The 17958-nt window shown below is 42.6% G+C and overlaps 1 protein-coding gene across 1 annotated transcript in view; it reads left to right on the top strand.

Annotated features, from left to right (window-relative positions):
- Positions 1–986: 986 nt before the first annotated feature.
- Positions 987–17958, top strand: part of LOC120528985 (tripartite motif-containing protein 16-like protein) — a 33052-nt gene continuing 16080 nt past the window's right edge. The window contains exons 1-2 of the mRNA XM_039753051.1: positions 987–1010; positions 3408–3536. Coding sequence (XP_039608985.1) covers positions 987–1010; positions 3408–3536 — 153 coding nt within the window. The remainder of the gene's footprint in view (positions 1011–3407; positions 3537–17958) is intronic.

Consider the following 17958-nt stretch of genomic DNA (forward strand, 5'->3'; position numbering starts at 1 on the left):
TGGCGCTATGTGTTGTAATCTCCTACACAAAATGCCCCGAGAAAGTTCAGGAAAATTTCAGGCATTTTTGAAAACATGTGCTCATCGCACGGAGGTTTAAGATCCACCTGTAACCGGGTCACTCACGAGATGGCACCAGTATGTGTTCAGATCTAAAACGACCCGGTAAGATATAACGCGAAATATGACATCTCTCTCTAAACAGAGAAAAGACATCTGTTTTAAAATTACTCGAAATGCGCAGAATACCTTTTCAGGCGGACTGATGCATAAACTGACCGCGTAAATGGACTGGCAGATGGGCAAATCTGTGATTATAAATGACCGTTCAAACTTGAAAAAAGTGCTGCGCCGAGTGTATATAATACCACCTAAACTAGAGCCCATCATAACCATTTTGGAAACCGCTAAGAAAAGACGAGATGGGCATCAAAGACGGTGTGTCTGTATTTTAACTTTACTGTGTTATTTTGTAATGGTTAAAATCCGATATTAACAGACTTCATAACGACTATCTTTGCAGAAGCTGTTGTCCCTGGAGATCACGGTAAGACTTATTTTGATGAATATGAATCCCTATGCATAACTATTATACGCGCTAAAGGCTCGTGTATTAAAAATTTAAAGTTTTAAAAAGTTTATTTTTACAATTTTGCTTAAAATGTGCATGGCTTGATCTTTGAAGGGTTTGATTATCTGCGCATGGGCGAGTTTGACTCTGGGATAGCGCGCACAGCCCCAAGATCATCTCGCCTAATCCAGCTTCGGGTGAAATGTAGTTTATTTTAATGCAAGATATTAGCTCAATGCGTTATTTATCAGTCTTTAAATGTATAGGTCTTAAATAACCGTTTAAGGGGCTCGTGTCAGCGCCTATCGAGAATACTTTAGGCCGATCTACATGAATCATGTTTTATTTCAAAAATAACTTACGGCTGAATCCTTTATTTTTCTAGAAATTTATATTCAAATAGATTCATCGAACCATGATGTTGATGATGATGATACGGGTAAGAATATATTTTTTAAATCGATAAAGTGTTTACAAATTTCCTGCGGCGTTTGTCTGCGCTTTCATAACTGGTGTTTACAATGTTCCAAACTTTGCGCGTATGTCCGCGGTCATGCCTAGTGTTTCCAAAGTTCCAAAGTGTGCAGTTTGTTCGCGCTTTCATTGTAAATTAAAATGTCATTATTTTCATTCAGTATTGTCGAGCAAGATGTCTTTTCTCTGTTTAGAGAGAAATGTCATATTTCGCGTTATATTTTACCGGTCGGTTTAGATCTGAACACATACTGGTGCCATCTCGTGAGTGACCCGGTTACAGGTGGATCTTAAACCTCCGTGCGATGAGCACATGTTTTCAAAAATGCCTGAAATTTTCCTGAACTTTCTCGGGGCATTTTGTGTAGGAGATTACAACACATAGCGCCATCCATTAAGGTACTTGACAGATTATGCAAGCGCTGGAGCGCTATCGGGACTAAGGAACCAAGATCAAAAGACATGAAAAAAAAAAAGGAATCCGCCGGTTTCAAAATGGCCTAAAAGAATTCCAGAGCGGCCTGCGCCACTGAAGTGAGAAGATACACAGCTGGAACCGGTCAGGTACTTGACAGATTATGCAAGCGTTAGAGCTCTATGTATCTGAAGCTATCGGGAGGGGCTACGGGCCAACCCCATATGCCAGCGCTTATCAAGGACTAAGGAAAGAAGATCAAAAGGACACCGCCAGTTTGAAAAGGTCCTCGGGCATTCGCAACTGAAGTGAGAAGATACACAGCTGCAGTCAGGCAGTGAGTTGATAGCTTATACATTCCCTGGACCGCTGTATATCTGGGCTATCGGGAGGGGCAGGCAAAAGCTGCATTGACCTTTTCTCTGCGCACAGAGCAGGGGCCTGGGCACAGGGGCTGTTAAAGCTGACTGAGTAATGCTCTTAGGGGCTGCTCTCTCCCTATGTGGAAATATCTATAAGATTTTCAGGGCAGGCAGCTTGGTTTAGATGATTCAAAGTTGAGATAGATATTTTAAATAATAGATACAATTAAAGCTGACTGAGTAATGCTCTTAGGGGCTGTCAGCGGGACTCAGAGCATGTCTCACCCTTATGCCAGTTCTTTTTCTTTTTTGGCAATCTGTATAAGATTTTCAGAGCAGGCAGCATGGTTTAGATGATTCAAAGTTGAGATATATATTTTAAATAATAGATACAGGGTTCTTACCTAAAGCAGGACAGGCTATAGGGTAACTCGCCCAGGCTGGAATGTTGTGACCTCGGTCCTAGATTCCATTTTTCCCGGTCAGAGTCTTTAGAAAATGCTCGGCTGTTTTACGCCGCTCAGTTTCAGAAGTGGTCGGGCAGTGTGGGGCGCCTATGGTTAAATGTGGTCTGACTCAGACCGTGTCTTTGATCTGACAGTTTGTTATCTGTGTGTGTGTGTGAGCTGGAAAAATGCAGGTTTTTGAAGCCAAGATGAGAACAAAATGCTTGGCTTTTTATAGGGCCTTTTCAGACCTGGCCGGTAAGTATCGGGGGACTGGGAGGTCTGGGGCTGCCGTCCGTCAGGTGCTGCTTCGGACCCAGAGGCCGAGGCAGTCCCTTGAGGCCGTCAGGGTACGGAACATCCTCGGTCGGTGCTGGGGCGACTTTAGGCTTGCCTGAGCCGGTCAGGACAGACCCCGGGCCTGTCTGGGCTTGTGCCAGAGAAAGGGCGGGGGCCGAGGCAGCCCCCGGGCACGTCTGAGCTGGTCAGGACTGGCCTCGGGCATGTCCGAGCTTGTCGAGGTAAAGGCTGTAACACACCCGGGCTTGTCTTTCAGGAGAGGGGGGCTGAGCGGGTTCAAACAACGGTCAGACATCTGTCACACGGGCCTTGACAGTTTATTTCGCCCGGCAGGAGCAATCCGGGTTCAACCAGCGGTCGGACATCCATCACACGGTCCGTTGACAGTTTATTTCGCCCGGCAGGTGCAATCCGGGTTCAAACCGCGGTCTGACATCTGTCAAACGGACCCTTGACAGTTTATGGAACCAATCAGGGGCCAGGGGAGGGTTCAAGGAGGAGTCGGGGCGGGGACGGGAAGCCTTACACCAATCCAACGCCAGGGGTGGGCGCCAACGGGGTGAGAGAGGTCACGTGGAGGGGCGGGGGAATTCCGTCATCAGGAGGCGACGGGGCGGGACTTCTGGTCTTGCGTCAGCGGGGCGGCACTTCTGGTGTGACGTCAGAGGGGGCTTAAAAGTCATTAATCATTATGATTGACAGCTCTAATTGCGATTTTGACAGTATGTACCTGCCTATAACTACTCGCGGAAGCGCAAACAACTCCGGCCGTAAACATTAACTGTTTGGACTTATGGGGGCTCCAGGAATACCTCGCGCCCCTACGCCGTTTCTTGCAGGATGTGGGTGAACTGAAGGAACGTGTGGAGGAATTGGGAGCGGCGGCAGCAGCACCGTTGGAGGCTCTGATGGGATTCATGCAGCGGCTGCGCCGGGAAGCTCCGGAGATGATCGATGCGGGAGTACAGGTGAGTCCGTCCTGTATCGTAGAATATAAGGGGACACAGTGCGATCCGACACCGCCGAGGATAAGTAGCGGGTGTCAAAGCACCGTGTGCCTGACAGCAGAGAGAGGCACAATGACCGAAGGGTTGGTAAAAGGAGTGAACGGTCCGGGGCATGCGTGTGACGTTGCCGCCCGGAGCCATACACGTCTCCAGGTCTCAACCGGTCTTAAGTGCGGGGTAGTGCCAGTGACAGGAGTGCCGGGGGAAGCGCCGCTCGTGCCAATGCAGCTGAATGGTGCTGTTCATCGGAGCGACACGGTGCTGATGAGGCCGCCTCCGGGTAAGCAGAAGACAACAAACAGCAAAGAGGCTCTCTCTTTTCCATAGACAGCCTCAAGCTGAGCACAAGCCCCAGATGAAACAGGAGATCCCCAAAATAAAGTGTGGGTCTCCTGACATATCAGAGCGAAGGCCAAAGGGCAGCCAAGGGGCCATAATACCCTCCTTGGCAGATGAAGGGGCGGAGACAACACTGACGGAGTTCCCAAGATGTTTTTGGTCCCGCAGAGGGAAGCAACCAGGAGGACTTCCTCGGTGCTACAATTGCCGGCGACCGGGCCATGAGTGGCGCCATTGTCCCTGGGGAGACAGGAGGTACACCGTCCCCCCAAGGTTCGCTCGAGGACAGGGTCAACGCAGCCAAGGCCCCAGAAGTCGTCGCTAAGGGGGGGGAACTGTGGAGGACTGCCGGCTTCCCATGCCGGTCCGCATCCCCAGGCCGCCAGGAGGAGCTCTCCCGACAGCAGGATCGTGCCCCGAGGTCCAGCAGGGCCTTATGGACTTTGTAGTGTTTATACACAGCCCTGCTGGATACCTTGGGGACCACCAGGAGTTGCTGTGGGGGGGCTTATAGGCTCCCGGGTTGAAGAAAAGGACTGATTGCCCTTACCCGGAAGGAATAAGGAACTGTGGACTGTTGGGACAGAAACACCTCCGGGTCAGGGGCTATAAAAGGGCGGTGCCTCAGTCCAGACACTGAGCTGAGCTGGGAGGTAGAGGAGCAAGTGTCTGGGCGAGGAAGAGAGTTTATTGTTAGAGTGTTATTGGTTTATTATATGAGTAGTGTGGAGGGTGCTTGGTGCACAGTGAAAAAGAATAAAGAGTCTTGGACCTGGTGTCTGGAGTTGTACCTGAGGGTTCAAGGGAACACTAGTGCCCCCTACCACCACAATATATATATACACACATACATATATATATATATATCTACATATATATATACTGTATATAGCAAAATCCCTGTGCTTCGCAGCGACGAAGAACTGCTTTTAAATTTTTATTTAGAAGAAATGAAAACCTTTTTAAACTGAGGGAAAATATACCAATAATTATTTGTTAAGGATCTCTTTGTATACCACGTTGTCAGTTCAGCACTCGGGTTGTAATATGACCAAGCTGTGCACTGAGATTACTTTTGAGAATGTAACGTATAGTTTTGTCCAGGAGGAAAGCAATGTTGCCTCAAATCAGTGGCAACCTTTTGTAGGGTCTGTCCCTGAGACTTATTAATTGTCATCGCGAAGCAGAGCCTTACTGGAAATTGGAGGCATTTGAATTGAAATGGGAGATCAGAGGGTATAACGATGATGCGAAGAATACATTGAGTGTGGAGAAACTCTAGAGACAGCGTGTGTATTAACTTGTGGATTTTTCTATGAGTATTTGGTGGCAGCGTGACGAAGTTGCTTCCGCAAGACCGCGTTAGCTGTGGAGCTCAGCTCGGAGCATATTCTTTTCCCACCTTGTCAATTATGTAATGCGTTTTTTGAACAGGTTTGATGCATGTAAGTGACCACTCGTACTGCGTTCAGTCAGTTCATGTGAGCTGCTCTCTTGTGTGATGTTGCGATGTCCACGGCTTTATTTAATGTTAGCTAAGACCCGGCACTTAAAAGTTTCTCGCTACAAGAATTTTAACTCCGTTACAAAGTGATCCAAAGTCTCGTTTATACCTCGTGTCTTCTCATTAAACTTGTATCTCGCGAATAAAGTATTCTGTGTTTTTCTTCAGCGCTCTTTGGGAGCTCTTCCTTCTTTTCTACATACTGCGGTCACAGTCAGTTCACGTGATTACGTGGGAGGCGTGATGATGTCACACGCAGCTCCGCACCCCCCCACGGCCATCAAGCTAACGTCCATTACAGTATATGGAGAAAAATAGGTTCCAGTTATGACCATTACGTGTAGAATTTCGAAATGAAACCTGCCCAACTTTTGTAAGTAAGCTGTAAGGAATGAGCCTGCCAAATTTCAGCCTTCTACCTACACGGGAAGTTGGAGAATTAGTGATGAGTCAGTGAGTGAGTGAGGGCTTTGCCTTTTATTAGTATATATATATATATATATATATATATATATATATATATATATATATATATATATATCTATATATATATATATATATATATATACTCAGCAAAAAAGAAACGTCCTCTGACTTTCAACTGTTTTACTTTCAGTAAACTTAATGTGTAAATATTTGTATGAACACTAAAAGAGTCAACACCATAAGACATAAACTAAAAATGTTTCACAATGTGTCCCTGATTGAAGGGAGGCTCAAAATCAAAAGTACCAGTCAGTATGTGGTGTGGCCACCAGCTGCTTGAAGTACTGCAGTGCATCTCCTCCTCATGGACTGGACCAGATTTGTTAGTTCTTGCTGTGAGATTTTACCCCACTCTTCCACCAAGGCACCTGCAAGTTCCTGGACATTTCTGGGGGGAATGGCCCTAGCCCTCACCCTGCGATCCAACAGGTCCCAGACGTGCTCAATGGGATTGAGATCCGGGCTCTTCCACTGCGAGGATGATCAGCTGTCCTTCCTGTCTCCCTGTAGCGCTGTCTTAGGCGTCTCACAGTGCGGACATGGCAATTTATTGCCCTAGCCACATCAGCAGTCCTCATGCCTCCCTGCAGCATGCCTAATGCACGTTCACGCAGATGAGCAGGGACCCTGGGCATCTTTCACAGTCGGTAGACAAGTTTCTTTAGTGTCCTGCGTTTTTAGAACGGTGACCTTAAATGCCTACTTTCTGTAAGCTGTTAAGGTCTTAACGACCATTCCACAGGTGCATGTTAATTAATTGATTATGGTTAATTGAACATGCATGGAAAACATTGTTTAAACGCGTTAAAAAATAATGCATTTAATCACACTTTGCATTACAAGCAAAGGGGAGCTTTTGTCAAAGCATGATTTCCTGGTACACCGATTACATTGATCAGCGCATCCCGATTCATTTTACCCTCGCACCACCTTAGTTTGAGAAGAAGTATGAAAAAATATGAGGTTAACACAGAAAAACAGATCACCAATTCAAGCTTTATGAATAATCGATTCGCCATCAATAATTGTTTTGGTAAAGCCATCCTCCTTCCATTTTATAATTTTTCCGCCACTAGCCATGATTAAATGAATGGTAAAAAAGTAAGAGCAAAGCGAGGGTGACTTATTTAGGCAGGCATATATATGACAGCAACACTCATGACAATGTCAATCATGTTACGTTATTATTAAAATGTTTCCTTTTCTTTTTCATTACATCTTCAACACACTACTTCTCTGCTCCGAGGCGCGGGTATTTTGCTATATATATAATATATGAATGACCTCCAAAGAGCGCTGAGACTTTTGATATCATGAACGTGTCTGCAAAAACTGGGGTCTCCTGCCCAGCAAAAGTCGAGCAGCCAGCGCGCGTGCATAGCTGTGCCGGCCTTTGAGACGCTGACTGCGCTTCTGCCTTAAGTCAAAGTGAGCACTTTTAATTTTTTTCATCCTCCCCCTGCGCTATAGCCCAGACAAGTGCAAACACGGGACCCCTTTTCTACACCACGGCAAAATAATATTAAGGCGATTCACACTTTCTTTTGCACGTATACGATTATGAGGTTGTCAGCTCGGATTATGAAGACACGCACACGAGTGGAGGACTGACAGTGCCATCATAGCCGATTAATGGCGGGACGTCTCACCAGTCTACATAAGACCCACCGCGACTGTCCCCAAAAGGCGATCATAACGTCAGCGAGCACATCTCTCTATACTATATAAAAGAAAAAGGCAACTTTCCCTTCTTTACACCTTTTTTCCTTTTATCCCAAACCAAAGCCTTTCTCTCTTAACACTGCAGAGGACACAAAACTAATTTTCTTTAAATGCCGGTAAGGCACATTACCAGAGGCACAAATTTGAACGTTCACATAGAAAATGTAATTTCAATGTACCTGTACTTATTAAAACGTTAATGTTTTACTGTTTAATAACTTATAGACTATAATTTATTATTTTTCCCTTGCACTCAGTGACCAAACCTATACACACACATATAGACACATACAAACATACACACAAGTATATGTATGTGTATATATATACACACACACACACACATACATACATACATATATATAATTTGTGTGTGTGTATGTATGTATGTGTGTGTATATATGATGTAGATAGGTATGTATGTATGTAAGTATGTATATATATATATGTATGTATGTATATATTATATATATATATGTGTGTGTATATGTAGATATGTATATAGATATGTAGATATGAAGATATGTATGTGTATATATGTATGTATGTATGTATGTATGTATGTATGTATGTATGTATGTATGTGTGTGTGTGTGTGTGTGTGTGTGTGTATATGACAGCAGCAATCCAAGCTGTGAGAAAACAGTAAAAAGGAGGCGTGTCAGACGTCGTGGTACATTTTCTGATGCAGCAGACGAAAAAAACTTTGTGACACTGCCGCCAAATACACAAAACAATTACATTGACAATCATGTTAAGTTATTTTCAAAATGTTTCCTTTTCTTTCTCTTTCCTTCTTTAACACACTACTTCTCCGCTGCCAAGCGCGGGTATATATATATATATATATATATATATTGTGAACGCACCCGGACACAGACAGGCGGACATGTTGTTTTCACACCACCACACGTTTATTTACAGATTATTTACAATTATTACCGTCACCAAGACCCCAGTTCACTGGTCACAAAGACCCCAGCTCATTGGTCACAAAGACCCCAGTTCACTGGTCACAAAGACCTAGTCACGTGCACAAAACCCCAAACCCTCAATGTCCTGGCCACAATGCCTTTCTTCGGGCCGCCTCCACTCTCCACTGCTTCGTCCTCCTTCCACCCGACTCCAGCTCTGAATGACGGGAGACGGCCCCTTTTATGGAGGACCCGGATGAGCCCCAGGTGTTCCCGGCATCTTCTGCCACGCCCAAGCGTGGCGGAAATGCCGGCTGTCCTCCCGGCAGCTCTCCGGGCGCCGTCATAAATCTTCCCCCCAGCACTTCCTGGTGTGGCAGGAGTGCTGGGGAAACAAGTCCCCAAGGCATTGGGGCGCCTCCTGGCGGTGGCCACGGGCCCCTACAGGGAAGAGCTTCCAAGCCCTTGACCCGTGGCTCCCAAAGCAACCCGGAAGGCAAACCCCACGTGGTCCAGGCCGGGCTCTGACCCTCTTCCGGTCCCTCCTGGCGTCCCGGCCGGGTCATGGCCCCTGGCATCCCTGACATATATATATATATATATATATATATATATATATATATATATATATATATATATATATATATATATATATATATATATATATATATATATATATATATATATATAGATAGATAGATAGATAGATAGAGATATATATATATAGATAGATATGAGAACAACATATATATATATATATATATATATAGGTAGATAGATAGATAGATAGATAGATAGATAGATAGATAGATAGATAGATATAGATATATAGATATGAGAACAACACTCATATCAATGACAAAACAATTACATTAACAACCATGTTACGTTATTTTTAAAATTTTTCCTTTTCTTTTTCATACCTTCTTTAACACACTACTTCTCCTCTGCCGAGCTTGGTATTCTGCTAGTATATATATATATATATATATATATATATATATATATATATATATATATATATATATATATACATACTGTATATATATACACCCCGATCTACATAATGTCAAATAAACGAACCACACACCGTGGCGCAACATGAGAGGCTTCGCCTCTAGCACTGACGTCCGAGGTTCGATTCCCAAGAGGAGGTGCAGTGAGTGTGTACGCCTGATGAGCCCAGAATTAGGGCGAAACACGTGCCTCGTACTGTTTGCAGTAAAACTATTTCAATATATTCAAAATATATATATTAGCTTCCCAATTCATTTTACCCTCGCATCCCCTTGGTTTAAGAAGAAGTATGAAAAAATATGAGGTTAACGCAGAAAAACAGATCACCAGTTGAAGATTTATGAATAATTGATACTTTATTCGCCATCAATAATTGTTTTGGTAAAGCCATACTCAGTGAAATCCTCCTTACATTTTATAATTTTTTCGCCACTAGCCATGATTAAATGAACAGTATAAAAGTAAGAGCGAAGCAACGGTGACTTATTGAGGCAGGCAGGCAGGCGACAGCACAATAGCTCGATTTTGGATATAAGTAGGTTCTATTTAGTCGACAGAAATATCTTTGGTAGGATTGTAAGTTGAATTCAGTCTTTAAATTTCTATGGTGAAGAAAAATTATGCAATGATGACTACATTTAACTTACATTCCTACCAAACATATTTCTGTCGACTAAATAAAAATTACTTATATTTAAAATTTAAATAGAACTTGAACAGATACAATAGTTCATAATACCCACGCAGCACTACAGTAAGTGCACGTAAGATTAGGAGTCATTCGTTTTAACAAGCAGCGTATTGCACTGATACGAAATAGCCTGGCCATTTAATTATTTAGGATTGGATAAAAAAATTAAGATTTTGTTCAAATAATGTTTTTCATTTTTCTTCCTTGATGGATTCTGGCACCCCAGCAACAGCTGCTCGCACCCCAAAGGAGATATATATATATATATATATATATATATATATAGATAGATAGATAGATAGATAGATAGATAGATATATGAATATATATATGTATATGTGTGTGTTTGTATATATGTAGATATGTATGTGTGTACGTATATATGACTGCAACACTCATAACAGTGACAAAACAATTACATTGATTACATTGACAATCATGTTACATTATTTTCAAAATGTTTCCTTTTCTTTTTCATTACTTCTTTAACATACTATCTCTCCGCTGTGAAGCACTGGTATTTTGCTAGTAAACGATAAGAGTCTTTACAAACCAAACACATTCATCAGCTGTGTGTCAAGGGTGAGTCCAAAAGTGGGATTTTAAGAAGATCTAAATACAAATAAAATGAAACATTCAGGGTTCAAAGAGAAATGTTTAAGACCTTAAGGGAGAGTCACAACAGCATGCTAGGGTTAGCACGGGGACCACAGTTGTGAAGAATATCAATTAATTTGCAGAAGGAATATTATTTAAAGTACTAATAATAATTTTATGAGAAATTGGACGCCATAATGAATACAGAACATGATGAAAATTAAATTAACTGATTTTATTTTCTGACATTTAAGAGAAAAAGGGAAGTCAAAGCAGAAACACACAAGAATCTCTGCTGCCCCAGCTGATAATTTGATAAATTTACCTAAAAATATAACGGATGTCACTTTGCTCCATGTCAGTATACCCTGGGGTGGTGTTTGAAGGACTCTCTATACTCCAAATGTGTTGGTTCAAGTTTCAGTTTGAGTTCAGCACCTTCTTCATATCGATATCCAAGACAACGTTTCTTCAAGTTGAGACTACAAGCTGGAGGCCACAGGACCTCAAATAAACTCCAACAGCAAGATGGATGATTAGAAAGTTCTGCTTTGAGAGAGTGTCAGCTACGTAAAGTTTCGGCTTCATTAACTTCACAGAAAACTCCAAAAAGCAGAAGTGGCCCCTTCTGTACCCCCACCACTGAAGGTCAAATTTTACCCCCTCACTACTCGCGTTGGTTCACTCTGCTTGACTTTCTGTATTTTGTATGTTTGTTTCATTTTTTGGACACATACTTTTAACATTTCATTTAATTGATGTTCTCAAATGTGTGAGTATAGCTTGACTTTTACAAGGACGTATCTAAAAAGGGTACATTGGCTATGAACTGCAAGAAGGCCAAGAAATATAAAAAGTGGAAACGACAAAATGAAGAGGTGACATCGATGAAATACACTCAGAGGCAGAGGTGATGAGGACAAAATCAGAAAGGACAGAACAGAAAAGGCAGGTACCAACTGTAAACAACAGAAGAAAACTGATTGGTGGGAAGAACTGTCAGTCACTCCTGAGTGGACTGTTGAGGACAGCCGTGGCATGCAGACTTAAAAGTTCATGTGTTTTTGATTTCAAATCTGTGACCATGCACTGAATAAGTCGGTTATTTATCAGTTAGCATGTTCTGAATCTGTAATGGTTTTTAAGGCACCATTCATCAGCCCTGTATAGAGTGACACTTCCAGATCGGCAACCCCACTGCACCCCGTAGCACATCTGGAGTTTGGGACTGGAGCACAAAGTGGATGGCACTCTGAGAAGGACAGACTTATAAGACGTGAACAAAGCCAGCTGCCGTCCCTGGTCTGTCTTCATTCAGAAGGACTCACCTGAGTGGTGGGATTGTTCTGCGGCACTCACATTAGCCGACATTTCATCAGCTTGCTTTCTGTGTTTCATCTGATAACTAGCAGAGTTAATCAAAGATGAGCCAGGCCTGTTACAATATGAGCGTTCTTGACATTTTGGTTTACTTTAAATGTTTTTTATGCTTCTTTACTTTGAGTTCTTGGAGGCCTTGTACATTAAATATTATTAATACATGAGCATTTGGTGTTAATAACGAATTGACAATTAAACTGTATTTACTGCTAATTGTAAGTGTGGCCTGTTGCCATTTTGTATTTTTATCCTTCTTGACTGTGTTACTAGGACGTGTTGCACTGTTGCCTCCCTAGAATTAAGTGCCACATCACCGACGCTCGGCCTCACACCCTTCATCACACGTGAAGCAGAATCCAAGATTGCGGATCCAACTGTTAATCAGCTTCAGTGTGTGAGTATAAATTCAGGCTTATTCTCACTTTGACCGTGTTAATGGCTCAGCGTCTAGATTTTGGAGACGGTACGTCATCTAATTATCAGCTCTTGACAAATCTCGCTTTGTCTGCATTAAAAGTTTTGTGTGTAGATTTTTGTGGCGTTACGCCTTTAAATTATTATACGATTTTGATCCAACGGCTTGAGGCTGAGGATTCAACCGTCCAAGAACTTCACTGTGGGTACTCATAGGACTGATGATCAATTCAGAGAAATACCATTTTTAGTTTGTTTGCAGTTTTAACATCGAGATTTAAGTCAAATCTTCTAGTCGGTGACTGCTTGTGATTTTCATTATGACTCCGTTACGTACTTTGGTTTTTCTCAACGACTGCTCTGATTCTTTAGCTATTGAGTCTGCTGCAGTTTCTCGATGTGCAAACATCTGATTAGCCACATTTCGTCTTGCCAGATGACAGTTCTAGTTGAAACCGAAAAGCAGGTGGACATTATTCACGCTGCCGTCCAGCAGATCATGTCTGGATATTAGTGGCTGACACAACAACACCGTCCATTCAACATAAGGAGCCAAAAGCCGACCCCATCATCTTTGACTGATCTGCTGTTTTATTCAAAATCAAAGCAGCCTGTATCCTCCTTATAGGTATTGGAGTTGGACATTCTGAAACTTCTGTGACAACCCTGGGGGGCTTTTTTAGCTCAGTGCCATTATACTGAGTTAGGAGCTTCAGTGCTAAAACTCCTGTGCCAGAAAGAGTCAAGTCAAAGAGCCTAAGAGTGAGCTGAGGAAGACAACGTCAGACCAAACACCTGAAGAAGGAACACGTTGGAAAGACAATGAGTTCACTCCACTACCAACAAGGGTCTTCCCTTGACCTCTGAGCACAAACACAACTCCACACAGCACTGGACATTATCCTTAAAGGCTTGGCATCGTTAAAGTGGCATGAGTGTGCCAAGAGAAATAAGGACTCTTAACAAGTGAATGAACAGCCAGGCCTGCTTTGCGATGTTTGATTGTTATGTGTGAGAAGCTCCTGATTAATGGTCTCATTTAAACTTCTCACTTTTACAAGACTGAACTCATCTGGAGACACAAGAAAGTTGACAGTTTGGTCCTCTCTGACCCAAAGCTGCCCTTCAAAGTGAGGACACATTGACTGGGACATCATCCAAAAATCTTAAAGAGGGAACATAAATTACTTTAGATAAACTTTTTGAATCCCAAGGGGAACTTTGGATGCCTACAGCAGCAGAAACTCACAAGACAAAAAATTCAATCTATCGATGTAAATTGTACAGAAATAACAAAATGAACTTAGAATATCAGCATTTAATTAAGGATGTCAGGATGAAGCATTGCAGTGGGCAGCAAAGACCCTCAAGGCACTTCTTAGAATAATGTGGTGGAATGAGCCTGTGGGTTAAAGTGCCCCCTTGAGAGTCCCATCTGGAAGGTTTTTTTTCTGATGACCTCCAGTTTTGCCCCATCCTCTTTTGCACAACAGTGCCCAGTGTGCCCAGGGTTTGCCCTGTTATGGTGCAGCTTTTCTGATTGGTTTCTTTAGGCCTTGTACATTGTTTGAATGCTCCAGGAGACCACAGTGTAGAACAGCACACTGGCTACCCCTGACTTTTTAAAGATTTCCAACAAATTGCTGCACACATCAGAAGACCTGAATGTGCTCAGGAAGTCCAGTCTGCTCCGACCCTTCTTGGTACAACGGCGGTTCTCAACCTGTAGGTTGCACCCCTAGGCGCAAAGTAACAAAAAAGGGGGTGCGAAGATGTGAAAAAAAGAAAACAAGTGGTGTATCAGCAGCAAAAAATATAGGAATAAATTTTATTATGGTTTCAAAAAAAGGTTAGGGGGGGCGTGATTAAAACTGTTATGAAATCTTGGGTCGCAGATACTTAATGGTTGAGAAATGCTGTTGTACAGCACCACTATGTGGGCAGACCAGTCCAGTTTACTGCTCATATGGACCTCCAGGTACTTGTGCTCTGCACCACATGCACATCCTCCCTCTGAACAGCGAGTTGTCTTAGAGGCTCTTTGGCCTACCAGAAGTCCACCACCAACTCTTTTCTTATTCTGATATTCGATCAGCAGGTGGTTCTCCTGCACCACAAGCCAAAGTCCTTCAAAAGCCTCCTTCGACTTGTCTCCATTATTAATGCAGCCAATGATGGAGGATTCTTCTGAGAATTTCTGCAGGTTGAAAGTGCTGGGATTGTACTGGAAGTCTGTTGTGTAGATGGTGAACAAAAAGAGAGACAGAACATTTCCCAAAGGTGCTCCAGTATTACACACCACTGTGGTATAGCGGGTCCACAGCTCAAATCAAAAAGGCCAGTTTTTTAAATAGATAATCGCAGCACACGTGGCTTAGAGGGGCCATGGTAGTGTGGCTGGTGTGGTTCCAGTGCGCATCCGTAATTGTTTCCAGGAGTTGCTAATCTCCACACCTGATCCACATCCCTGTAATAAAAGCGCGAGGTGGATAGGGGGACAGAAAAAAGGAAAGAACAGGAACGGAGGTTAAGGGAGAAGGAGCCGCCAGTAGAAAGAAGAAAGCGTCGGAGTTTTAAGACAAGACTGCTTCCAGCCATTATCATTTTAACCTCATTTTAAAACAACAACAACATTTACTTCTATAGCACATTTTCATACAAACAGTAGCTCAAAGTGCTTTACATATTAAAGAATAGAAAAATGAAAGACACAATTATAAAACAAAATAAATCAACATTAATTAACATCGAATAAGAGTAAGGTTCAATGGCCAGGGGACAGAAAAACAAAAACTCCAGACGGCTGGAGAAAACATAAAATCTGTAGGGATTCCAGACCATGAGACCGCCCAGTCCCCTCTGGGCATTCTACCTAACATAAATGAAATAGTCCTCTTTGGATTTAGGATTCTCACGGAAGGGCTTGATGATGATGATGGTCACGTAGACTTCTGCCTTTTAATCTGTCCATCATTGTTGGAGCATCATGAAGCTTTGAGTAGGAAACCGGAAAAAGAAACAGAAAAGAGAGTAGGGGTCAGTACGGATTTTAGAGCCATGGAAAGGATATATTTATTGGATTTTAACTTCCACAGTTCACCTGCTTTATCAGATTATTTATTTAAGAACTACTTGAGACATTGCGCTTTTTTATTTGGACACTGTTTTTGGTTTGGTTTTTAATAAAAGCACTTTGCACTTTTTGCACCATCCCCTTGCTTCGTTGTTAATGACTTCACTGTCTAGATCATCAGTGACATTACAGACGGTGTTTGGTTTGAGAGCTCCCCAGAAGCCTAGATGGGAGCATCATGTAGAACCCGCATTGTCACAACCACCAGTTCTGACACACAGCCCTTGAACCTCACAAACTCGTCTGTTGTTCACTTAGTCCAGGAGACTGAGGGGGGCATCATGATGCATAGCCTTGAGCCTTTTCAATAGTTGATGAGGCTGAATGGTGATAAAGGCCATGGAGATACCCAAGAACATGATCGTGACTGTGGTGCTGGCTTTGTCCAAGTGAGAGTAGAACTGTGGAGTAGACAGACAACAGCATCCTCCACAATGATATGTGTCTGATTGGCACACTGCAGACCATCCAGATGTGCTGAAACGAGAGGCCATAGCTGTTTAGAGACCAGCATCTCAAAGGTCTTCATGATGTATGAAGTAGGACCTACTGGTCTGAAGTCCTCAGGGTCACTGGAATGCCCTTTCTTTAGCACTGGCACCACACAGGTTGTTTTCTACAATTGGGAAACCTTCTGGAAATTCAGGGAAAGGGAGAGAAGGTGTTAAGCACTGCAGAAATGTTTCTTACTCGGATCTTTTTATGTACCGAGATCTTCACAAAGGCTTCTTCTGGTCTTACTGACATCCACAAAGCACCAGTCCGGTGGTCATTCACCAGTGTGAAGTGTGGCGTATTAACATGGTGGTCTCACTAATTGGGAAAAGGAAGTATTTACAGATCTTACATTAAATACACACAACCTCAAATAAGAACAAAACAGATGGGAAGGTATGAAAATGGAAAAAAAATATATATATATATATATATATATATATATATATATATATATATATATATATATATATATAAAAAACGCAGTTATTCTTAAATGTACTTTGAATTGTATTTCATTGCAGACCCAAGACATTTCATGTTTTCTCTGACATACTTCATTTCTTTTCTTAATGTTCATCCACTCCTTCATTTCAGTCCTGTAACACATTCCAAACAATTGGGGTCCTTAACGCATTATATATAAAACTGGAGATCCTCTGCCCATCTTTGCTTCTCAGAGACTTAGCCTTTCGTGGGTACAAATCACAATTACAATCCCCTGTTTGAAGTCCCATAATTATTTAATTATTTGACCTCATTACTTTCCCTAATTTCTCCCCCCGTCCCAACTGTTTTTTTAATCTGTTGCAGGCCTGAAATTTAGGAATGGATGTATAATAAGAAATGAAATGAAGCTGAGCAGACAGAACATGAAATATCTTGGCTTCATACTGTCTGCCATGAAATCAAAGTCTAAGTACATTTAACAATCACTGCTTTTCTGTTTTTTTATTTGCCTTTTCCATCCCATCCCATCTTCTTCTAATTTGGGGCTATAAACAGTTGACATCAGACGTTTCCGGACACTTGGGAATTCTTTCAAACTCACTTCACCTCCACAGATTTTATATTCACAAACTGTACATTTGTCTTCTAGTTTAAGACGTCTACATTGTACACGGTAAAAGTCATTTCTCCCAATGATGTTAACAGATCTCGGAGTCTTTCACATTTTATTGACCATATCCCAACTCCAGGGTGTCACAAGTAGTGGTGGGCTGCTCAATACTGACGTGTCGACGCCGTGTCGATCTTTCAAATCGCAGATGTTTGAAGTGTCGCTTCGAGGCTGTATTATCGTGGGTTTTGCCTCTCCTTACCCTTTACCTCTTTTCTTTAAGGGTCAGTGTGCTCGTCAAGTTCATCACCGGGTTGGTCTCATGTCGCACTTTAAGATGAACACACACAGACAGAGACATATGCAGACACACAGAAACTCACCACACAAGTACCGTATGAAAGACGTACACACAGCACGTTATTCGCAGCACTTTAACCCACATGAGTGCCGTCTGAATAACAAAAGGACAGTCCACTCTCCCCAGCACTCCGAGAGACTTACTTATCATAGGCACGAACAACGGGTGATGTCTCCGATATATCTACACCTGAATATCACCTTTAGTCTCCAACAGTATATTCAGACATACAAAGACTCAACATCCCCGGCTATCGGCCATTTATCAGCA

This window comes from Polypterus senegalus, chromosome 4 (assembly GCF_016835505.1).
Source record: "Polypterus senegalus isolate Bchr_013 chromosome 4, ASM1683550v1, whole genome shotgun sequence".
NCBI classification, from domain to species: domain Eukaryota; kingdom Metazoa; phylum Chordata; class Cladistia; order Polypteriformes; family Polypteridae; genus Polypterus; species Polypterus senegalus.